Source organism: Elgaria multicarinata, chromosome 18 (genome assembly GCF_023053635.1).
Source record: "Elgaria multicarinata webbii isolate HBS135686 ecotype San Diego chromosome 18, rElgMul1.1.pri, whole genome shotgun sequence".
Classification (NCBI taxonomy): domain Eukaryota; kingdom Metazoa; phylum Chordata; class Lepidosauria; order Squamata; family Anguidae; genus Elgaria; species Elgaria multicarinata.
The window spans coordinates 26158267-26182933 of NC_086188.1; the positions used below are offsets into that span (position 1 = coordinate 26158267).

A 24667-nucleotide genomic window follows, 5' to 3' on the forward strand; every position below is an offset into this window, starting at 1 on the left:
ATAATTTGAAAGTTGGTAAATCACCGGGAGCAGATGGTTTAGGACCAGAATATTATAAAGTTTTCAAAGAATTTTTAGCTCCAAAGTTATTGAAACTTTATAATATGATATTATTAGGAGAGAAGATACCTGAAACATGGGAACACTCATTGATAATTCTAATTCTAAAACCAGATAAAGACCTGACTAGTCCTGATTCTTATAGACCTATCTCGTTAATGAATCAGGATGCCAAAATTTTCTCATCTATTATGGCTAAACGGTTAAATAAATTTATATCAGAATATATAGGAGAAGATCAATGTGGATTTGTGGCAGGAAGGCAGATGCATAGTTTAGTGGGAAGAGTTTTAAATGTAATAAATGTAATAAAAAAAATCAAATATCAAGGCAGGAATTATGGCATTGGATATTTTTAAGGCCTTTGATTGTGTGAGCTGGCAGGCATTAAAGATTATTGTAGATAAATTGGGATTTGGAAATAAATTTAAAAACATAATAGAACAGTTATATTCCCAAAATACAGCTGTAGTGGTGGTAAACGATGGACTCACTGAAAAGATACGACTAGTCAGAGGTACAAGACAAGGATGTCCGCTTTCGCCAGTCCTGTTTGTAATGGTTATGGAAGTATTGGCGAAGGCACTAAGGGAGGATGAAGAGTTAGAAGGAATTGGAGAGGTAAGGGAAATAAAGTTAAACATGTTTGCGGATGATACTTTATTGACCATTAAGAACCCAATAAGAAAAATAGAAAGAATTAAATATCAGTTGAGGGAATTTGAAGAAATTACAGGGTTAAGAATAAATTGGTCTAAATCAGAGATGATGTTGTTTAATTATACTAAGAAGGAAGAAAAGGAATGGGAACATAAGGGAATAGAAATGAGAGTTAAGGAGGAGATTAAATATTTGGGAATTAAAATTACAAAAAATTTAGAGAATCTTGAAAAGGAGAATTTAACGAGGTTAAAGAAAGAGGTATTAGAGAAATTGGAGAAATATAAAAGATTAAATTTATCTTGGTTTGGAAGAATAGCCTTAATAAAAATGAAGATTTTAGCTAAAATTAATTTTGTGTTTAGGATGTTACCAATAAAAATATCAGAAACTGAGATAAAAAGTTGGCAAAATATTATTAATAAATATTGTAATGGAGAAAAGAGAGCAAGAGTGAATAAAAATAATTGGTATCTAAGCCCAAAAAAGGGTGGATTGGGTCTCCCAAATATAAAATTATACTACGCAGCAAATAGATTAAGACATATTGTAGAAGCAATTATAGGAGTAGGAGATTTATATTGGATGGAAGAAAAAACTATAAGTAACGTAGAGATGAGTTTGGACAATGTCTTTTTTAAAGATGGAGGGAGAAAGTGGGTTGGAAGTATAGATAATCCACTCCTGAGGACTCAATGGGAAATTTGGAGTAAATTTAAAGGGAAGCTGCTTCCGAGCAACTCTCCCTTAGCACCGATAATAATGTTAAAGAATTTCCCAGAGGATCTGAAGGGTAGATTATGTAAAATATTAAAAGAGAAAAGCAAAATGAAACTAAAGGATTGGTTAAGAGATATAAAAACAAGAGAGGATATGGAAAAATTGTTAAAGGAGAAAAAATTATCTTGGTTAGAATATGGGCAATTAGAACAATGGAATAAAAAGTGGATTAAAGATAATAGAGTTTGTAGAAAGATGACGAAGTTTGAAGAGTTAATAGTAAATAAGGAAAAAGGTAAAGGAGGTAGTATAGTTTTAAAAGGGTTAATGAGTGAAATATATAAAATATTGTTAGAAAAGGAGTTTAGAGAGAACTCAGAGAAAATGGTATGGGAGTCAGATTTGAAGGTACAAATAGGGCGACAGAGATGGGAGGGACTATGGAAACAAAGAGTGTTGAGAAGTTTATCAGTGAGAATAAAGGAGAACTATTTTAAAATTTTGTGGAGGTGGTACCTAACCCCGATTAGATTGAATAAGATAAATGATCAGCATTCAGCAAACTGTTGGAGAGGTTGTGGGGAAAAAGGAACGTATTTACATATGTGGTGGCAATGCAAATATGTACAAAGATTATGGAAGATGGTGTAATCAGAAATTGAAGAAATAGTGGGAATGAAAATAGAACAAACACCAAAGATTGCATTGCTGTCACTATTTGAAGATATAAAGTGTGGAAAAGAAACTATAGAGCTGATATCGAGTTTGCTGGTTGCAGCACGATTGATGGTAGCTAGGAACTGGAAGATTCAAGAGGAATATTCTATTGAAGAATGGTACAAAGAAGTATGGGATATAGCCATTAATGATAAACTGACATGTAATATTAAGTGGAGAAAAGGCGTAACTAAAATAAATGAGTTTGAAGGAATCTGGAAACAGTTCCTAATATTCGTGTTTACTAAGGGAAGTGGGAAACCGCCAGCAGAAGAAACGATCAGATTTTGGACTCAGGAATAGATCCCGAGGTGGGGGGTGCACTTTTATGTTAAGAATGATTATGTTGTAGTATGATAACGTATAGGTAATACTTATTCAACATATATGTACTCAACATTTATTCAATATGTATGTAGCAGTTGTTTGATGTTTCTTTTTATTATTATTATTACTATTGTAATGTTGTATGTTTATATAGTGTAGAAAACAAATAAAAATTATTTAAAAAAAAATTAAAAAAAGAAGTTGGACTCGGTTGGCCAGAAGGTATCTTCGAAAGCTGCATGATTACTCCTGCATGATTACTCCTCCGATTGGCCAACTGCTAGGTATGCATGTCACACTGCCTACAGTATACAGGTTTTATTCAAGAGGGTAAAATCTGAACGGAAGATCTTCCCTTTTCAGGAAAATATTTAGTAAGACTGAGGATACTCTTGACCAAATGCAAAAGTTCCATAATGCCACCCGTCGTATGAGCCTTGATGGCCAGCAGTCTTAACTATGGCCGGACTCACCCTTGGCACAAGCCCTTATCTGGGTGCACAGCTTTGCAGAAATCCCTACAGGCCTCTTTGCATTCCGACAAAAACACACAAGAACATCAGAAGAGCCCTGCTGGATCAGAGCAAAGGTCCGTCTAGCCCAGCGCTTTGTTTACACAATGGCCAACCAGCTGTCGACCAAGGAACCACAAGCAGGACACCATGTGTTGGTGGGACACATCTAGACGTCTGTGCAGCCAGGCAACCCCGCCTTCTACCCTGCTACAGGCACTGTTTTGCCCTTCCTTACTGCTCTTCGCTCTCTTCATGTAGCTGCTGTGAAATTCAGGAATGAATCTGACTGGTGAACACGCTCTCTAGGGACATGTGCCTGGAAAATAGGGACAGGGCAACCCCCCAAATCGAGCATAGCTATAGAAGTTTCTCAAATGGAACTCCGTGCGGAGGCAGAACTGGTATGCGTGACTGCACAGATGGCCGCTCGAAGAGTTGCAGTTCCAGGTAAGCAACCCACCTGCCGTTGTCATTCCAGGCTGCCAATATGCCTGACTCAGAGCTGTTTGAGCTGATCTCTGAGAACCGATCCATGTCCCGGAAACTGGAGGATTACGGGGAGCAAAAATCCACTTCCATCAGCACAGCCAAGCGTCTGGCTGAGTTCCTCGGGGATCAGATGGTGAAGGATGCAGGCCTGAGCTGCCGATTTATCATCTCTAAGAAACCAGAAGGGTCTCCAGTCACGGAGAGGTATATTAAGGGATCCAGAGTGGCGGATTTCACTCTGCGTCTGGTGGGAGTGGACTCGCGCGCAAAGGGTCAGGCTTCCTTTTGAGACGTGAGGGAAGCTCTCCCAGATCCTACAGGCTGAAGATGCCTGGAGGGAAGTCTTGACTTGTCTGCAAACTGGTTTTCAATGAACAGTAATGGTTTCCCCCTCCCTTTCCTCAGGGCCATCCCGCTAGCCATTTTTCAGGCTGAGCTCTCAGTACGCAGGCACTATCTCCGGAAATGGCTCAAGAGCCCCTCCCTGCAGGATTTCGACATCCGAACGGTAAATGGAGTGGGGCCGTGGGGACCCTTTTGTAGGATTCCCCGTTTGGGACTTGAGCGTTTCCCCCCATGTCTTCCCCTCCTCTAGGGCCTAACCAAAGTTCTTTGTGTCTTGTTCATAGATCCTGGATTGGGACTATTACATTGAGAGACTGGGCAGCACAATCCAGAAGATTATTACCATCCCAGCAGCTCTACAGCAGGTAATTGTGGGCTGGCTGGGTGAACGATTAGCCCAAAGCCTAAGCTGTCAACTGTTTCCAAGACGTGAGGAGACAGGCGGCTGGGCTTCCCTCCAGCAGCTCCAGAGTCTGTTCAGAGTGATCTGCAAGCCCAAAGCTGCAAAGCATACATGGAGCTTCCTGGTTCAGAGAAGTTTCCCATCCCTTTCCGAGTGGGAAATGCTCCATACAATGGAATCGGGGCCCTGCTCTAGAAAGATTCTGAATGCACAAGAGCGCCCTGCATTCAGAGCACACATGGGACTCTAGATTGAAGCACACTTGCGCTAACCTGAGGGCACAGGAAGGAGATAAGAAAAGTAGAGCAAATAAAATTGATACAGCTTCTCTTGGGTCTGTACCACCTATGACGCATCCCTCCCGTGTTGCTCATGGAGCTTGTAGGTCCATGCATTGTACCACGTGAAGTGAGGGCTTCAAGTTGCATATTGGGATGTAAAGAAAATGTTCCTAATCTTCGGGGAGCGGCTCTTGCACCAAGCTGAGCTCCTTGTCCCTCTAGTCCTACAGCTGCTGGGAGTGCTCTGTAATGGGGTCCCAGGACCCATACGAAGCAAAATCATGTTAGTGGAACTGCTTATGTAGAGTCTACATTTTCTCTCCTTGTTTGAATCTTGCTGTTTATTTTACTGATTTAAGACATCTATATCTGACCTTTTAGTATACTTGCAGCACAATTTCTCTAACAATAAGACATTAAGACAATAAAATAAAACAGCAGCATTTCAAGGAACGCCAAGGGATAGGCTATAGCTGAAAAATTGAACCATTTGCCATACTGGGGGGCTGGGTTTTCTTTTGTAATTTTACAACTAAAAGCTGAGATTCTGAACTACATTCTGTATCTCCAGCAGCCCTTGTCCACACTTGTCCACATTCTGTATCTCCAGCAGCCCTTGTCCACACTTGTCCACATTCTATATCTCCAGCAGCCCTTGTCCACACTTGTCCACATTCTGTACCTCCAGCAGCCCTTGTCCACACTTGTCCACATTCTGTACCTCCAGCAGCCGTTGTCCACACTTGTCCACATTCTGTACCTCCAGCAGCCCTTGTCCACACTTGTCCACATTCTGTATCTCCGGCAGCCCTTGTCCACACTTGTCCACATTCTGTATCTCCGGCAGCCCTTGTCCACGCTTGTCCACATTCTGTATCTCCGGCAGCCCTTGTCCACCCTTGTCCACATTCTGTATCTCCGGCAGCCCTTGTCCACCCTTGTCCACATTCTGTATCTCCGGCAGCCCTTGTCCACGCTTGTCCACATTCTGTATCTCCGGCAGCCCTTGTCCACCCTTGTCCACATTCTGTATCTCCGGCAGCCCTTGTCCACCCTTGTCCACATTCTGTATCTCCGGCAGCCCTTGTCCACGCTTGTCCACATTCTGTATCTCCGGCAGCCCTTGTCCACCCTTGTCCACATTCTGTATCTCCGGCAGCCCTTGTCCACACTTGTCCACATTATGTATCTCCGGCAGCCCTTGTCCACACTTGTCCACATTCTGTATCTCCGGCAGCCCTTGTCCACACTTGTCCACATTCTGTATCTCCGGCAGCCCTTGTCCACATTCTGTATCTCCGGCAGCCCTTGTCCACATTCTGTATCTCCGGCAGCCCTTGTCCACACTTGTCCACATTCTGTATCTCCGGCAGCCCTTGTCCACACTTGTCCACATTCTGTATCTCCGGCAGCCCTTGTCCACACTTGTCCACATTCTGTATCTCCGGCAGCCCTTGTCCACACTTGTCCACATTCTGTATCTCCGGCAGCCCTTGTCCACACTTGTCCACATTCTGTATCTCCAGCAGCCCTTGTCCACACTTGTCCACATTCTGTATCTCCAGCAGCCCTTGTCCACACTTGTCCACATTCTATATCTCCAGCAGCCCTTGTCCACACTTGTCCACATTCTGTACCTCCAGCAGCCCTTGTCCACACTTGTCCACATTCTGTACCTCCAGCAGCCGTTGTCCACACTTGTCCACATTCTGTATCTCCAGCAGCCCTTGTCCACACTTGTCCACATTCTGTATCTCCGGCAGCCCTTGTCCACACTTGTCCACATTCTGTATCTCCGGCAGCCCTTGTCCACGCTTGTCCACATTCTGTATCTCCGGCAGCCCTTGTCCACCCTTGTCCACATTCTGTATCTCCGGCAGCCCTTGTCCACCCTTGTCCACATTCTGTATCTCCGGCAGCCCTTGTCCACGCTTGTCCACATTCTGTATCTCCGGCAGCCCTTGTCCACCCTTGTCCACATTCTGTATCTCCGGCAGCCCTTGTCCACCCTTGTCCACATTCTGTATCTCCGGCAGCCCTTGTCCACGCTTGTCCACATTCTGTATCTCCGGCAGCCCTTGTCCACCCTTGTCCACATTCTGTATCTCCGGCAGCCCTTGTCCACACTTGTCCACATTATGTATCTCCGGCAGCCCTTGTCCACACTTGTCCACATTCTGTATCTCCGGCAGCCCTTGTCCACACTTGTCCACATTCTGTATCTCCAGCAGCCCTTGTCCACACTTGCATACAAATTTACTTTGGGCACAAGCTTTGGGATTCCTAGCTGAAGAACCTCAAGACTTTGGGTACAGTGTGACTAGGCCAGCACACAGTTGGTGCAGTTCTCTGTGCTTCTAGTGTAGCTTCTTTCCTTCTGCTCACAATAAAGAGTGGCCGTATCCTCAGTCACACAGTCATGGAGATGTAAAGGAAAACTCAAGAGAACCTTCCGAGGAATGAGCTTGCACTGTCCCAACAGGTGAAGAACCCAGTTCCTCGCGTCCGCCACCCTGACTGGCTGCACAAGAAACTCTTGGAGAAGAATGATGTGTACAAACAGAAAAAAATCAGCGAGCTTTTCACAAGCGAGGGCAAGAGACAGGTAAGGACAAGAGGGCTGGAGTTCGCCCTACAGGTTAGTTGGGCTCAGGTGAGTCTCCTGCTTTCCTGTAGCAAGGTGATCGAGCTCATTTCCGCAGGACCTCTTGGACATCGGGGTGAGGAGAGGTGAAGATAGTTGGACCCTAGAACACCATCGGCTCCTAGGGGGAAAAGCAGAGAAAAGGGGGTGTCAGTGGGAGAGCACCGGAAGTTCTCTGTACCCCACCATCCCACCTGCCTCAAGGAGGGGTGCAACCCTGCCCGTGAAGGGCGGAGGGCTGAGAGGCCAAACCTTTACTTACCGGGACGATGGGGGCACTATAGGCAGGGAGAGGAAAGGAGGGTGCTGGAGTTGTGTCCATGGGTTCCTAGGATGACAAGGAGAGAAATGTACAATTAACAGCAGGGACCCAGACGATCCCTGTACCCCCCACAACCCCACATGGCCTACGGAGCTGCAGCCCTGCCTGTCAAGGCAGAGCTGAGCCAGGTTGAATTCTTCCTTACCTGAGGAGGGGAAGACCAGGGAGGGAAGAAGGTGGCGGGTCGGATCAGGGAAGGTCGGAGGGAGGGCGCAGGGGAGGTATCCATGGGGACCTAGGACGAAAAAGAAAAAAAATGAGCAATTAATGGGAGGGCAGCAGGTGACCTCTGCAGCCCTCAATCCCGCACCCCTTAAGGCCCTGCCTGTCCAGGAAGAGCGGAGGCAGGGTCAACATTTCCTTACCTGAGGGGGGGAAGACCAGGGAGGGAAGAAGGTGGCAGGTAGGATGAGGGAAGGATGGAGGGAGGGCGGGGGGGAGGTGTCCATTGGCTCCTAGGACGAGAAAGAGAAAGGTGTGACATTAATTGGAGGGCCCCAGCTGTCCCCTGCACCCCACCCTCCCGCCTGCCTTAGGGAGGGGGGCAGCCTTTGGCCTGGAGGGCCTCAGCAAGGGGCACTCTTAGCAAAGGGGCGTCCTCCCCCTTGGCCCTGCCCTCCTCCTGTTCCCCTCAGCCCTCCAAACCCAGGGACCACCCCTCCAGTCCCTGATCTACCCCCTCTCCTCGCTCTGGCCTCCTCCCTCCACCCTCACTGGGCATGGGCCCCTCCTTACCGGCCAGTATTGCTGCTGCCTGGACATCCTTGCTTGCTATGAACGTGGAGATTCCGCGCCAGGCCAACAGTCTCCTGAAGCGTCTTTTGGAACTCTCCGTCATCATGGAAGCTAGAAGGCGGCCATTGTGACAGTGCCATGGGCCAGGCCCAACTGAGATGGCGAACTGGGACCTCGAAGGCCAGCACCTGTGAACTGGCCTTCAGGACTCGAGCAGGGAGGGTCTCCTGGGATAGGGAGGAGAGTCTCCGGGTCTGAAAGAGGTGGATGAATCCACCGGATTTCACATGGGAAAAGGAGCTGAGATGTAGGAGAATTTGGTGGAAATTTGCAAATCACTCGAAAATGCCCTTTTCCAGCCCCTGAAGCCAAGCATGAAGGGGAGCGCGTGTTCTCCGAAAATGCCAGCAAAGTCCCGAACTTGTGTTTGGGAAATGTGCACTTGAAGAAAGGCCATCTGTTTTTAATGCCCTCTCTTGAAGACAGGTAAGGACAAGAGGGCTGGAGTTCGCCCTACAGGTTACATGGATGGATGAAGATCTATGATTTTAAAAACCTTTAATGAATTGGATTTTTAAATTCTTTATTTATTTGATTGGTTTGTACCCTGCCTTTCTACCAGAAATGGCACTGAAGGCTGCTTGCAAACACTGATAAAAACAGCAATCAGAAAATGCATTAAAACACAATGAAGAAGAATTGAAACACAACCACAGTAAAACAGCATCCCAGCTCAACAGACTTGCTTACACCCCAAAATGAATAAAGCGGTCTTTGCCTGCTGGTGGAAGGATGGCAGAGAGGGAGAGAACCTACCCTTCCTCGGCAGGGTGTTCCACAGCCAGGGAGCAGCCACCAAGAAGGCCCTCTTTTGCATTGCCACCAAGCATGCCTCAAAGGGATGAAGGCAGTCTTTCAGGTAGCCTGGACCCAAGCCGTATGTCTGTTTTAAGAACATAAGAAGAGCCCTGATGCTGGATCAGACCGAGGGTCCATCTAGTCCAACACTCGGTTCACACAGTGGCCAAACAACTGTGGGACCCACAAGGCAGGACATGGTGCAACAGCACCCGCCCACCCATGTTCCCCAGCAGCTGGTGCACACAGGCTTACTGCCTCTGATACTGGAGGTAGCACACAACCGTCAGGTCTAGTAGCCATGGACAGCCTTCGCCTCCAAGAATTTATCCAACCCCCTGTGAGAGCCATCCAAATGGGTGGCCATCGCCCCATCTGTGGTAGTGAATTCCATAATTTAACTATGTGCTGTGTGAAGAAGTCCTTCCTTTTATTGGTCATGAACCTCCCACGAATGAGCTTCATGGGATGACCCCATTGGGTTCTAGTATTTTGAGAGGTGGAGATGTCTCCCTGTCCACATTCTCTACATCGTGCATCATTTTGTACACCTCTATCATGTCTCTCATCAGCCTCCAATCCCAGCTGTTGTAACCTTCCCCCAAAGGGGTGATGCTCCAGCCCCTTGATTATTTTAGTTGCCCTTATGGTGCAAATCGGGTTCTCCTCCCAACCCACCCCTGGTCCTAGTATGGTTTGACTTTAGCTGGCCGCAGGATGGGACTCCGGAGGGTCAGAAAGGCAGGGAGCTTGATGGGTTCAGGGCCACTCCTCTTCCTGCTCACTCAGGTTGCCCGGTTGGATGGGCGCTGCTGCCGGGGTCTGTGGGGAGCACATTGAGGATGGGGGCAATGAGCTGTATTGGGCTGACCTCTCGGGCAGTTAGCAAGGGAGGGGAGGGCCACGTGGCTTGCCAGAGAAGGCAAAAGGGCTGTCTGGCCCAAGCAGGAGCTGGGCTTTTGGCCCCCACACACAGTGCTCCTGCTCCTTGGCTTAGACGTGCCTGAGTGTGGGGCAGGGGGTGTCCCGTCTTGTTGACTGTGTGGTTTGTACCCCGGATTCATGCCAGCCCCCCCCCCCCCCGGCACGTAAAACTTGAGCTGTTCCACCCAGACACAGCTCCTCCTGGCGTTTGGCGGGGAGAGACAAAGGTGATTTCTGTCCTCCGCTGTGGCCGAATGGTCAGGGGGCCATTCTGTGGTGTGTGCAGGGTGGGTTTGAGCCCTGGAAGCCCCCTGCTTTTGCCCCTGGCTTTTTGCCAGCCTGCAAAAGGTGAGCCGCAGTGTGTTGCCCCCGTGGGACTCCATCTCCTCCCCCTGCTGTCCAACCCCACGCAGGGAGCCGTTGTGGTTTGCTGCAGTCAGTGTCCGTGGCTTCTCTGGCTGTGTGCCTTTGCTCCTCCCATCGGCCACAAGGCAGAAGTCCTTTTCTGCCCCGGGGGGCTGAGTGTTCCCTCTGCCCACGGAGGTCGGTGGGGCTGTGTCGTGTTGGCTCTCCATCCTTCTCTTTCTGCGAGTTATGCTCCAAACCGGTGTTTGTGCTTCGCGTAAGGGGGCTTGAACCCTTGCCTGAAGGGATGCCCCGGGGCTTGCAGGGCCAAGATCATTGCTTCCCGAGCCACTGGGGGTGACAAACTGGGGGTGTTGTGGTGTCATTTTGGGTTAATCCGGGAATGCCGCTTGCCAAACCTTGAAGGACTCCTTCCTTGTGCTACCCGCCTGCTGGACCTTTCCCACAGGTCTCTGCCAACCTACCTCAGGAGGGCACCCCGTGCACACAAGTCGCCGACCTGGAGGACTTTGGGGTCACCAAGCGTTTGCAGCCAGGAGTGCCTGTGTCATGCAAGCGCAAGCGGATCCCCACGGCAGAGGAGAGCCAGCAGCAGTCCCAGAATCTGGAGCTCACCCAGTCCTGGCGGGAGATTCTGGGCCCACCGCCACCCACCGGCGCCACCAAGGTAACACAGCCTCAGCCTGGGCACGGAGGATGCGACCGTTCTTCATAAGTAAGCCGTTGCATCGGTGCTGGGGCCGGGTCAAAGGGGGAGGAGCGTGATTCCCTCCTCCCTGAGGCATTTTCAGTGCCTTGCAAATGTGTTGGCCGTGCTAGTCGGGGATGATGGGAATTTTAGTCCAGGAAGGCTGATCGAGAGCATCCAGATTAATTTCCCAGACACTGCATGCATGCTGAGCAAATCAGTCCAGACCCTTGGATTGGATCTAGATCAGGCTTCAAGGTTCTGGCGAACAGCAGTGGAGGATCTGAGGTCCAGTTTGGAATGGTTCCGAGATCAACACACTCCCCAGATCCAGAGATATGAGACCCGCTACACTTCCCTTTCTGTCATTATTCCATTTTGCAATTAAAATTCCCACCCTGGCCAGAGCAGCTTCCTCTCAGATGAGTTCTCACTGCCAATGCGGAAGCTGAATAGAGATTGTGATGAGTACATCAGAGAATCTAGATCAGGGGTAGGCAGAAGGTAGATCTCCAGATGTTTTGGACTTCAGCTCCCATAAGAGCCTGCCATAATGGCCAATGGTCAGGCATGACATCCAAACATAGAATCATAGAATAGCAGAGTTGGAAGGGGCCTACAAGGCCATGGAGTCCAACCCCCCGCTCAGTGCAGGAATCCACCCTAAAGCATCCCTGACAGATGGTTGTCCAGCTGCCTCTTGAAGGCCTCCAGTGTGGGAGAGCCCACAACCTCCCTAGGTAACTGATGCCATTGTCGTACTGCTCTAACAGTCAGGAAGTTTTTCCTGATGTCCAGCCGGAATCTGGCTTCCTGTAACTTGAGCCCGTTATTCCGTGTCCTGCACTCTGGGAGGATCGAGAAGAGATCCTGGCCCTCCTCTGTGTGACAACCTTTCAAGCCTTTGAAGAGTGCTATCCTGTCTCCCCTCCATCTTCTCTTCTCCAGGCGAAACAGGCCCAGTTCTTTCAGTCTCTCTTCATAGGGCTTTGTTTCCAGACCCCTGATCCCACCACAGTCTAGGTCAAACAACTTTTCCAGAATTCCTGCCCTTGAGTACTTCTACTTTCTGGACAGAAGAACTTTTAAGATTTGCTCTTCCATCCGCCTGTCTCGCCATAGGAGGAGCGCCTGGTCTGGCTGTGCTACCACAAGAAGAAGTGGGAGCTGCAGGCCCGTCAGCGCCAGGAGCGCCGGAAGAGACGGCGGTTGGCCGATGGCGAGGTGGTCCTGGGCGGGGGGCTGATCCGGGCTGGGACCTCCAAGGGGCTCAGCAGCTACTTGCGCAGGACAGCACGCAGCATCCTCGACATGCCCTGGCAGATAGTCCAGGTAAGGGGCATCAGGGGGAGGGATGCAAAGTTAAACGTGTGTAGGTATAGAGAGGTGCCTGCTTCTCGCATCATTATGCGGGAAGTTCTGTACTGGAATGGCTAAGAGCCTGTGGGGTGGGGACTGGCAGCGGTGGTCTCATATTGTGGTTCCTACAATGTTTCCATGTATATTCAACCGGAGAAGGAAGAGGATCGGTTCGTGGTCTTTCTCTCCCCCCCCCACCCCCCCGAGCCTCAGTTCAGTTCAGGGCAGAGCGTCGCACGTTCTTCCTCAGCCTCTCACTGCTCTGCTTCTTAGCGGCACCTCCTGAGCTGCACCCAATTCCTGTCCCCTTCTCTGTACTTGCAAGTAACTTCAGCTTCTTGGTGAAAACAGCCCTGGTCACCTTCACGGCAGGATCAGCTCCCGCTGATGTTTGCGCAGACGTCTCCCTCCCTGAGCCCATCAGCTCGCGCTCCTCTTGCGTCTTGCACACAGAGGCTGAAGTGGTGGGCCAGAAAGTCCCTGGTTAGACTCTTGCCCCTTCCGGGCGCTCTCTTGACGGCCTTCGGCGTGCCTCTTCCTCTCGTGCCGAGTCACCCCCGCCCCGCTGCCCCATTGCAATATGGAGATAAGGATATCGACCTACTTTTAGGATTATTGTAAAGACGGCTGAGATAATATGTAGGAAGCACTTTGAACACTCAAACTGCGGTATAAAATGTGTAGTAGTAGTAAAGGTAATAATTGGCCAAACTTGTCTGAAAATTGGCGCAGCAGCAGCATCATTATTATTATTATTATTATTATTTCTTTATTTTTACTTGTATCCCGCCTTTTGCCCAATGCTGGGCCTCAAGGCAGCCTTACAAAGTTTAAAACATACTTTGGGGATGGGGGGGGAAACAAAACCATAAGCGTTTAAAATACACAACAAAATTATAAGACGTTAACATAGATGGAGGGCCAGATTATTCTCCAAAGGCCTGCTGCAACAAAGAAGTTTTAGCCTGCTTCCGAAAGCCCATCAAGGAGGGAGCCAGCCTAGCTTCCCCGGGAAGAGCGTTCCAGAGCAGCCACCGAGAAGGCCCTCTCCCGTGTTCCCACCAAGCGCGCCTGTGAAGATGGTGGGGCTGAAAGAAGGGCTTCTCCAGAAGATCTCAAAGCACGGGCAGGCTCATAGGGGAGAATACGGTCTTTCTGGCAACAAGGCAGAGACAGAGCAGCCAATAAGCTGCAAGAAGACAGCCTCCTGCAGGCCTTCAGGAAGTTCTCCATCCTTCTGCTCCAGATAGTTCCCACCCCCACCCGTGTACCTGAAAAGCCCCTGCTCCCACAGAAACGATGCCTCAAGAGACGAGCGGAAGCCTCTCCGTGCAAACATGGGTGCAGGTGCTGCCGCCCAGTTGTCTGCTGCCGCCCGCTGGCTCTGCTCCCGAGGGGGAGCTCCCAGGAGGCCGTGCCGGCTGCCTTTCGACTCCTCGAAAGCATCCCTTTCTCTGAGCCTCGCGCCTCGGAGGGAAGCTTGGCATGGCTTACAAGCAGATTGCTGGCACCTGCTTGGTCCTGCCTCGGGGCATCCTATCAGCTTGGTTAACCTAGAAGCGCTGCTGCATGTGTGCTAGTGATCTGGCTTGGCAATCCTGAGAATGGATGACCCAGCCAGGGCGACTTCCTCTCAAGCCTGTGGGATCGAGGGCCTTGAAAGCTGCGTTCTGTTGTGTGACTGAGAAGGCCACAAAAAAAGGGAAGAGGAAAACCCTACTGTCAGAGCACAAAGAAAACAAAGGGAAGCATCTCCACGCGGTTTTTAAACATACCGTTTTGTTATATTGGGGCATTTACCTCTATGTGTCTTTGTATATGCATGTTACAACTGGATGTGTATTACGGTGGCAACTACAGCGTCCCACTTTGGCCATAACGAGATCTAAGGTTTATCATCCCTGGATCGTCCAGGGGTCAAAGCTGTTCATCTAGGTGACACACAGGGGATCCAGTGCTCAGGCAGGGGCGAACCCCGGATGATCCCAGCATAAACCTTAGGTCTAGCTGTGGCCCAAGTTACACCCATTGTTATGCTTATATCACCCTGATTATTTGTGTAAAATAGATGATTTGCAACAAAACGGTGGTGATTGTAGTGGCATTTACATCACAGTAGAACCATTGTTTGACTCTCCTTTTTCCTATTTGAAAACTGTGTGGAGATTCTTCCCTTTGTTTTCTTTGTGACTGAGAAGGCCGCCATAGGAGGTGCGTGTTCTGAGAATTTTAATATGGGAAATCAGGATTAAGCAGGACTACCACCCTGGTCTGAGGTAGAGCTGCTTTAATTCATAGACCTTTGAATTAGACCTCAGATTGGATCAGAGACCTTTAGTGTAGAGAGATGCTATCTCTGTCAGCCACCAGAAATTAGAAGCCATCCCAAGAAGCATGAGCTGAGGAGAGGTGAAATTCCCATCTGAAAGGATCGGAGAGTAGGGACGTTAGTTAAGAATCCCCTCTGTCTAGCTCAGAACGCCAAGGGTACTTAGCTCCTGAAAGTAGTTGGCAACCGGCTATACAGGCTCATGTGCCTCTTCTTCAGCTCAGCAGCATCAGCATGAGGTCACAATGGCTTGTCTGTGGCTCACCGAAGCAGGCTGCATCAGCCTGTGGGCCCCATGCCTTTCTCAGGCAGACAGGAGTATGTGGGTGCAGTTTCTTCTTCTCTTGAGGCAGCGGCGTAGTGTGGGTCCCATTGAAAAGGCGTGAGTGCAGAAGCGGCAAGCGAAGAGGGAGGGGGGAGTCGGGAGGCAGGTACCTCCACTGCAGCGGGGTTTCTACTATTGGCAGCACCTCGGATACCACAGGGCATCAGTTTTCAGCGTCTGCTGAAGCTGAGCACAGTTTTGAGAAACAGGCTGGCAATGATGCTTGGAATTGCAGGATGTGCCGTTTATTTATTTATTTATTACATTTCTATACCGCCCAATAGCCGAAGCTCTCTGGGTGGTTCACAAAAATTAAAACCATGAAAAGCATAAAACAACCAACAAATTTAAAACACGCATACAAAATACAATATCAAAAGCACAACCAGAATAAAACCACACAGTAAAAAATTAATATAGGTTAAAATATGATATTAAAACAGCAAAGTTTAAATTGAAGTTTAATTAGGTATTAAAATACGGAGAAAATAAAAAGGTCTTCAGCTGGCGATGGAAAGAAAATGTAGGTGCCAAGCAAACCTCTCTGGGGAGCTTATTCCACAGCCAGGGTGCCACAGCAGAGAAAGCCCTCCTCCTAGGGGCTCACGGAGAAGGACCCCTGTGGATGATCTTAAGGTCCGGGCAGGGGGAGGGTTGGGAGGGTTGAGAACCCTTTGAGGCAGGGTTCAGAACCTCAGGCTGGGGGAGGGCAAATCTGGCCCTCCTGGGGTCCCAATCTATTCCTCTGGGATTCCCGAGAGGGGCACGTCCCTTCCCCTCCTGGCTTTTGCGCAGGAGGGGTTGGGAGCAGCGGGGGAGCGTGTGAACAAGAGTAGCAGTGCTCAGCCTGGACTGGGCACCATGCTTCTCACCTTGTCGTAAGGCCGCTCGGGGGAACCCCAGCAGTGGAAGGAATAGCCTTCAGGGACACCAAAAAGTGTGTTACCAAATATAAGAAATGCAGAGCAAATCTTAGTAAAGGGTTATGTTGTGGCTCAAAATCCTGTGCACCCCTGCTCTAAGCTGAAATCTATTTTGAAATACCACTTATTTTTAAATGCTATTTGATCCTAGTCTGCATTTGTCTCATCCGTCTTCCACTTCCATGTTTTCCCCGTGCTGAAAAAAGGTCAGGCGCTGCCCCTTCATTGTGCACCCCACGCCCTTGTTTTCCCAGCTGCTCCCTACTTTCCTCTGTGACACTCTCCCTGCCTCGCTTTTCTCTCTTAGATCGCTGAGACCAGCCAGGAAGGCCTCTTCAAGCTGTGGGCTGTGATTGGGAGCGACCTGCATTGCCTCAAACTGAACATCCCACGAGTCTTCTATGTCAACCAGCGGGTTCCTAAACCAGAAGAGAGCACTGTCTATAGGAAGGTGTGTGGTGTTGATCCCATGGCTCTGCTCTTGGGGTGGGCAGGGGTGCGCAGAACAGCTTAATGTGCCCTTCATTTTTCCTGCATGGCATCCGGAGATGATCGTGGATTCTGTTGCACAATTGGGTCATGTTCTAGAATGTGGGACTCGATGTGTTCTCCTTCTTGTGGTGGAGATCATTCCTCCTGCTGGCTTGACTTGTTCCAGTTCTGTGAAAGAAGCCTCCCCCTGCCTGCTTCATGGCACCAGAGCATTCATAGGGCGCCAGATCTGTGAACGACTTTGTTATGCCAACAGCCACATTGGGCATTTGTTGATTTAATCCTGGCCGGCGGTCTTCTGACACGTGTCCCATGAAGGAGGGTTGGATAAATTCCTGGAGGAGAAGGCTATCCATGGCTACTAGCCCTGACAGTTATGTGCTGGACTAGATGGACCCTTGGTCTGATCCAGCCGGGCTCTTCTGATGTTCTTAGGAGAACAGCGGAACTGGCCGCCAAGAAGAGCAGAGCTCCTGGACTAGTTCTGGCATGGGGAACCAGAACCTCAGGCAGGGAGAATCCTCCCTTGAATTAATAAACCTGTGTTACGAAGTGGAGGCGAGAGTTTGGTTTAGAGGGGCCGCAGAGTATTGGTCAAGGCATAAACAGAAGGGTTGAACGTCAGTCCTGCAGGTGAAATCCAGCCTACCTGGGGTCCCACACCTTACCTCCAGGACCATCTTTCCCTTTCCCCCAACGCCATACAGTGGTTTTCTGGTTTTTGCAGTGTTCCCCCAATCTCAAAGGGTGAAGTGTCTTTCCTAAGGCTCAGTGACTGGCAGTAAGAGCTGTAAGATAAAATACGTTGGTATTTTGGGGGGGTAGTTTGGCTCCACCCCTTTTGCCTCCAATCCTGCCCACCACTGGAATGTGGCCCCGAGAGGCTCTTGGATCTTAGATTGAAAGAAATTTGACACCCCTGAATAAAACACTCCAGGAAACCAGACGTGCACCTGCTTCCCCAAACAGCAGTTTCATGTTTTGCCATAACTTCTACTTTGGTCCTCAGTTGATGCCCCCACTCTCCTTCAGGGATGCCTTGCCTCATGTCATGACATCACAATCCTGCATTTTCCTCACTTCCGCTTCGTTCCATATCATTGGTAGCAGATTATGAGAGGGGTGGAGAGGGAGGTGATGCCCGGCCTTAATTTTGGAGAGCATGGTGAGAACATCAGAAGAGCCCTGATGCTGGATCAGGCCAAGGATCCATCTAGTCCAGCACTCTGTTCACACAGTGGCCAACCAGCCGTCGGCCAGGGATGAACAAGCAGGACAGGGTGCAACAGCACCCTCCTGCCCATGTTCCCCAGAAGCTGGTGCACACAGGCTTATTTATTTATTTATTTATTTATTTAAGGATTTTTATGTCGCCATTCAGCCAAAAAAGGCTCTCATGGCGGCTTACAAAAGTATTTCTTGACATATTTATTGCCTCTGATACTGGAGGTAGCACACAACCTTCAGGTCTAGTAGCCATGGACAGCCTTCGCCTCCAAGAATTTATCCAACCCACTTTTAAAGCCATCCAAATTGGTGGCCGTCACTACATCTTGTGGTAGTGAGTTCCATAATTTTAACTATGCGCTGTGTGAAGAAGTCCTTCCTTTTATCGGTCCTGAATCTTCCACCAATCAGCTTCATGGGATGACCAGGCTAAACAATCCCAGCTGCTGTAACCTTCCCTCAAAGGGGAGATGCTCCAGCCCCTTGATCATTTTTAGTTGGTAGATGCACGGCTGCTGTTCTGGCCAGTAGCAATACATTGTCCATAGCATGTTTGGCCCAGGGGAGCCCCACCTTTTCCCCTGGGCAAGGTGCGGTGTGGGGCTCTATGTCCTGTTCCCTGACCACAAGAAAGGCTATCTATTTTGAATTTTAACAAAACATTTCAGCGCTTAACGTCTTTGGCACTCCAGAACCAACTTAGAATAAAACTGAAAGTTGCCAAGCACTCCCTAGCGGGTGTGAAGCCGTGGGGAGATGCCCAGAATTTCGACACAGTTGGCAAGAGGGTTCCATTTTGTGAATTGGCTGTGCTGATTGCAATGTCTTCCCCACTCAACTCTCCCTTCAGCCTTTTGCTCTGAAGCTTCTGTATTGTCATCTAGAGAGGAAACGTTTGTGTTAAAAGGTTAAGTCCTAAATCAGAAAGTGCAGCTTGGTCTACAGACAGAAGGCGGTGAAGAGCAGCCTTCCTTCACTGCCCCCACCACCACCACCTCACTATTTAAGTGACGGTCTTCTGCTGAGCCCAGGTCACTTTGTGCAGGTCCCTTGTCCATCCTGCTCCTCCTTCCGTTCTCATGAACTAGTCAAGATAGCCAAAAAGTCTGGGATTGTCTCTTCTGCCTGGAGCTGTGGGCTGAGCCGATTCCATACACTGGGGAGCTTTGCAAGAATCTCCACTCCCAGTTGTGAAGGGCGAGTGTTATTAGCATGGGGGGGTGGGCAGCTTGAGTCCTTGTCATTCTCTTGGCAGGTGAACAGAATTCTTCCTCGCTCCAACTTGGTTTGCAACCTGTACGAGTACGCTGTGCCCGAGGATATGTATCAAGAGCACATCAACGAGATCAACGCCAGTCTCTCTGCCCCAGACATCGAGGGGGTGTATGAGACCCAGGTAACTGCCTTGAGCTGGACTGATACAGGGTTTTTAAGAATGCGATACTCTGGTGTTTTGCAGAGCTGAAGGCGATTTGAAAGAGGATCTCCAATTGTAGGGTGCCTGTGCAACTCCCACTGTTGCCTCTAGTAAACATCTCTTGCAGGTTTTCATATTGTTTGAAAACTTCTTTGGCCAGAAGCAACAGAGGGACGTCTATTGAGGGCAATTCGACATTTGGGGCTGAACCATTACTGAGCTGTGTAGTTATTTCTGTACTGTACCTTAGGAGAAGAACAGTTGCTTAAGTATAGTTTTGCTTTTTTCCCTTCCATTCTAGTTGATATCAGTGGATAGTTGTATCCAGGCAGGAATCAGGAAAAGGCCTGCCTTTTACAGCTTTCTTTTTTAACTGGGAATTTTGGAATTATTCCAGAAGATTTAACTTCTGGTTTTACATATCTCAACTGATCTGCTGATCTAGGCATTGAGAGTCAACTCCTCTGGTGTTGAAGGGGTAGTAGCTGAGGCTCATGGGTTTAAGTCATATATACCCTTAAGAGTTGGTTCCTTTTTCCCAGGTGCCATTGCTCCTGCGGGCCTTGATCCGCCTGGGCTGTGTGTGCATGGTCAACAAGCATTTGGTGAGGCATCTCACTGGCCGAGAGGCTGAGACCTTTGACCTGGAACATCTCGAGATGCGTTCTCTGGCCCAGTTCAGCTACCTGGAGCCAGGTAAGAAGGAGGCACCCTGAGAACACTGTTGCATGCTGCAATGCTGGCAGCTCTGATACCTTGCTCTGATACGGTGCTCCATTCTGTGTCTATAGGGAGCATCCGGCACATCTACCTGTATCATCACTCCCAAGGCAACAAGGCCCTGTTCGGCCTTTTCATCCCTTCTCAGCGCAAAGCCTCTGTCTTCGTGCTCGACACAGTAAGTTCGGAAGCAGGTGAATATTGCGAGGGGCTTAGAATCATAGAATAGCAGAGTTGGAAGGGGCCTACAAGGCCAACCCCCTGCTCAATATTTATTTATTATTTATTTATTAAACTTATATACCGCTCCCATAGCCAGGGCTCTCTGGGCGGTTTACAGAAATTCTAACATTGAGATAAAAACAAGTATACAAAATTTAAAACTCTAAAACACAGAACATACACACATAAATGCAGGAATCCACCCTAAAGCATCCCTGACAGATGTTGTCCAGCTGTCCAGGGAGAGCCAACAACCTCCCTAGGTGTAACTGCTTTCATTGATGTCCAGCTGGAATCTGGCTTCCTTTAACTTGAGCCCATTATTCCATGTCCTGCACTCTGGGAGAATTGAGAAGAGATCCTGGCCCTCCTCTGTGTGACAACCTTTTAAGTCTTTGAAGAGTGCTCTCATGTCTCCCCTCAATCTTCTCTTCTCCAGGCTAAACATGCCCAGTTCATCCAGTCTCTCCTCATAGGGCTTTGTTTCCAGATCCCTGATCATCCTTGCTTTTTGGAACTTAGGGTGGACACATGTGTCACTTCCGTCTTGTGGTGGAGTCGATCTGGAAGCCTCCTTACTGAGTCCAGTCCAAATGTGCCTCTTCCTCTCCAGAGTCAAGCTCTTATGGAGTGGGGGAGAAAGAGAGAGACAGCCTTCGGCAGGTCCCTTACCTGCTGCCATCCGCTGCCTTGCTTCTGGCAGCTTCCAGTGCTGCCGACGCAAATGACAGGAAGTATCTTGCGGGGCCTCTGATATACTTCCTGCCATTTGCGTCGGCGGCACCGGAAGCTGCCAGAAGCAAGAAGGTGGCAGCGAAGGCAGACAGCACAGGCAGCAGGTAAGGAGACTGGGGAAGCCTTTTCTGGGTGCCGGCTGCACAGCTGGCACCCGGAAAAGGCTGAGTAGCCTCGGAGGGCCCGAATCTCACTTCGGCACCGAGGCAGGTCGGGCAACGCCCGAAGCACCCCCGAACCAAACCAGGGCTGCTTCGGGGGGTGGGTGCACAGCCCTATTCTCCAGGCCCCATGGCTTGCCCTTGAAAGCCAGCTTCGCAGCTGTACAGCGCAGGACTTTCCCGCTCCTATACTCCCTGCCTAAGCTCCTTCCACCCTGTTAGAGCATCTGGTGATACCTGCAGGTCAGACCTTTTGCCTGCAAGGATGTCATTTCCTCTCCCGAGTGCTGTGCTGTGCTTGGCATAGGTACGGAGCAACCAGATGCCAAACCTCACCAACATGTACTCATCGGAGCGCAATGCCGTGATGGAGAAGGTGGGCCAGGAGCTGCTTCCACCGGATAAGCACACCTTTGAGGTGCGAGCGGAGACGGACTGCAAGGCTGTCTACAGGGCGATCCGGCGCCTCCTGCTGGCTTACAAGGTGATCAGCTGAGGATTCAGTGCTGTGGTGCTATTCCTTCTCCAACACAGCGCCTCCCAGGAGGGATTCTGGAAGGGCTGGGTCTCATTTGGGGCACTGGTGCTCCAGTGTCTGGCTCTCCTCTGTGCTGCTCGCCGTGGCCTCTTTGGTGGCCCTGTCCCTCCATGGGAGGGCCCTCCTCTCCCTCCTTGAAGCTTTTGCACCAGAACGTGTTGGGAAGAGGATGCCTGAAGAGCAAGCCACATTTGCATAGAGGATCCGTGATAGGGTCTCCTGACGCTTCCTTTTAAACGAAGTATAGCTGTGCAGAATGGGAGGAGAGGCGAGTATAGGTTTGCTTGCAGCAGCTGCACAAGGCAGGGCATAACCCTTCCCCTCCTTTGTTGTTGATCCATTCAGAATCCTCCCTCTGGTGGCTCTTGACCCCACATAGGATAAAAATACATTCCCCCCACCCACCCACCCAAGGAGGGCAAACAGCAGCTGGGGGTGGGTTTGATTTTAATTGAAGGGAACAGCAGAGGTGGATGGGTTGCTAATCATGCTGCCACTGCTAGGAAGGAATCAGCAGGCCTCTGTTGAAGACGGGAAGTCAAACGCAAGATCCCGTCTAAAGGGTCACCTCTTCTGTGACATGTGGTTTGGTCTTGTGGTCGCGTTTCTGGCCATTGTGGTGTAGTGGTTAGAGTGTTCGCCTGGGGCTCTGGAGACCCGGGTTCTAGTCTCCACATGGCCATGAAGTTCACTGGGTGACTTCGGGCCAATCACTGACTCTCAGCCTGACCTACCTCACAGGGTTGTGATGAGGATAAGATGGAGAGGAGGATCAGGTAAGTCACCTTGGGCTCCTTGCAGGAGAAACGTGATCTAAATGTAACAAATAAATAAAAATAATAAACCCATCTCTGACTTGCTGTGATGCCCAGAGGGTCAGTTGGATTCTGCAGGATTCTCCGTGCTACTGGAAGGCCAGGCTGCCGTACTGTGTTCCTCTTCCCTTGAGGGCCAAGTCCTTCCTTCTGCCACCACCTGTGGTGAGTGAATCTGCCTTCTTCTGACTCAGGACGAGCGCAGGGGCCCCACCCTCATCGCCGTGCAGTCCAATTGGGACTCGAAGAGGTTGGTGAACGGCATGCCGGTCCTGGAGGAGTTCCCGGTGGTTCCTGTCCAGGTCGCCGAGGACATCAACTACGGCGTCTTGGACTGGCAACGCCACGCCGCCCGGCACATGATCCGGCACTACCTCACCTTGGACACATGCCTCTCTCAGGCCTTTGACATGAGCAGGTGGGCAGGTTGGCCTTTGGGAAGCTAGAGGGGGCCTTGCCGGGTGCAGCTGCTTCTGAAATCTGAACCTGGAGGACAGAGGTTGAAGCCGGAGCCTGAAGTGTAGAATGCAGGCTGGTCTCTTTGTATTTCTACCAGGCTTGGCCAATCCAAAGGCCTCTTACTGCCTGCCAATCCTGCGGGTGGATGTTGCACACCTCTCGTCCTTGAGTTCCCGGTAGCTCATTCAACGATAGGCCCCTTCGATCCTGACATTCCTGCTTCAAGCCTTGGGATTTCGAGGGTCACCCACCCACCCACCTCCTCGCTTCTGCCTAGGTATTTCCACATCCCTATTGGGAACCTCCCCGATGATGTCTCCACCTTTGGCACTGACCTGTTCTTCTCCCGCCATCTCCACCGCCACAATCACCTCCTGTGGATCTCTCCGACCTCCCGCCCAGACCTGGGGGGCAAGGAGGCAGATGACAGCCGCCTCGTCATGGAGTTTGACGAGAGGGCCTCCGTTGAGATCAATCACCCAGGCTGCTATTCCACAGGTGAGTGGGGCTGATTTCCCTCAAGTGAAAGCCCTATAAAGAGAGACTGAAAGAACTGGGCATGTTTAGCCTGGAGAAGAGAAGATGGAGGGGAGACAGGATAGCTCTCTTCAAAGACTTAAAAGGTTGTCACACAGAGGAGGGCCAGGATCTCTTCTCGATCCCCCCAGAGTGCAGGACACAGAGTAACGGGCTCAAGTTAAAGGAAGCCAGATTCCAGCTGGACATCAGGAAAATCTTCCTGACTGTTAGAGCAGTACGACAATGGACTCAGTTACCTAGGGAGGTTGTGGGCTCTCCCACCCTAGAGGCCTTCAAGAGGCAGCTGGACAACCATCTGTCGGATGCTTTAGGGTGGATTCCTGCATTGAGCAGGGGGTTGGACTCCATGGCCTTGTGGGCCCCTTCCAATTCTGCTGTATTTGGGGGGTTGGTTTTTTAAATTGTCCTTTGTTCTATCCAACAGTGCCTAGGGCCAGATCTACACCGAGCAGGATATGACACTCTGAAAGCGTTTTGAAAACTGTATCTGGAGTGTGTCCAGGGCCCCAACAGTTGTCACGAGTGTTATAAACGGTTTTCACGCAGTCGTGTAGATCTTGCCTAGGTCCACAGGTTGGACCGGTGTGCTGTGTGGGAGAAACGAAGCTGACCGTCAAGGTGGGGGGAGGGCTAGAAGCCCTCCCCTTTCCTGCCCCTGAGCCCAGCCCCCTCTTGTCGATTTCTGCAGTCTGCGTGGAACTGGACCTCCAGAGCCTTGCTGTGAACACCATCTTGCAGTCCCATCACGTCAACGACATGGAGGGGGCCTCCAGCATGTGCATCAGCTTTGACGTGATCCCGCAGGCCTCCCTGCAGGACATGGTGACTGGGAACCAGGCGGCCAGCGCCCCGGCCAGCTACGACGAGGCAGCCCTTTGCTCCAACACGTTCAGGTGTGGCTTGTGGTTTGGCTTTCGGGGCTGCTGTGCTCTCCCCAGCCGCCCGTCCTCAGCGGGACAGTCAGGAGGAGATCCTGCCCGCTCTGGCTCCGTCGCGGCTCAGTTCAGCCAACACGTTTCTCAATGGTTGTTATGGAATTCCACGATGGAGTTTTTATACCACTGTTGAGAAATGCGTTGCCTGGCGGGAAAACTCCACGCAACGGTGGAGTGTTTTTGGGGGAAACACTCCACGCAGAATATCCACGCTGTGCAGAGGAGAGTTCTTCATCGTGGTCTCTGTGCATCACCCATATGGGCTCTGCGCCTGCGCTGAGCTCGAATCGGAACTTCTAAAGCGGAGTGGTTTGGGCGGGAACCCCTCCCCCACCGTCTACTACGCATGTCCACGGGTTCCCGCCTACTCCCTCAGTTCTCTTCGACCGCCTTCTAGCAAGGCCGCTCGTTAACGG

The 24667-nt window shown here is 50.2% G+C and overlaps 1 protein-coding gene across 1 annotated transcript in view; it reads left to right on the forward strand.

Moving 5' to 3' along the window:
* POLE (DNA polymerase epsilon, catalytic subunit) overlaps positions 1-24667 on the forward strand; it is a 63458-nt gene that overhangs the window by 29157 nt on the left and 9634 nt on the right. The window contains exons 23-36 of the mRNA XM_063144242.1: positions 3478-3692; positions 3894-3996; positions 4118-4198; positions 7000-7122; positions 10815-11033; positions 12177-12386; positions 16298-16441; positions 18965-19105; positions 19669-19822; positions 19918-20024; positions 21272-21448; positions 22512-22735; positions 23054-23274; positions 24005-24209. Coding sequence (XP_063000312.1) covers positions 3478-3692; positions 3894-3996; positions 4118-4198; positions 7000-7122; positions 10815-11033; positions 12177-12386; positions 16298-16441; positions 18965-19105; positions 19669-19822; positions 19918-20024; positions 21272-21448; positions 22512-22735; positions 23054-23274; positions 24005-24209 — 2324 coding nt within the window. The remainder of the gene's footprint in view (positions 1-3477; positions 3693-3893; positions 3997-4117; positions 4199-6999; positions 7123-10814; positions 11034-12176; positions 12387-16297; positions 16442-18964; positions 19106-19668; positions 19823-19917; positions 20025-21271; positions 21449-22511; positions 22736-23053; positions 23275-24004; positions 24210-24667) is intronic.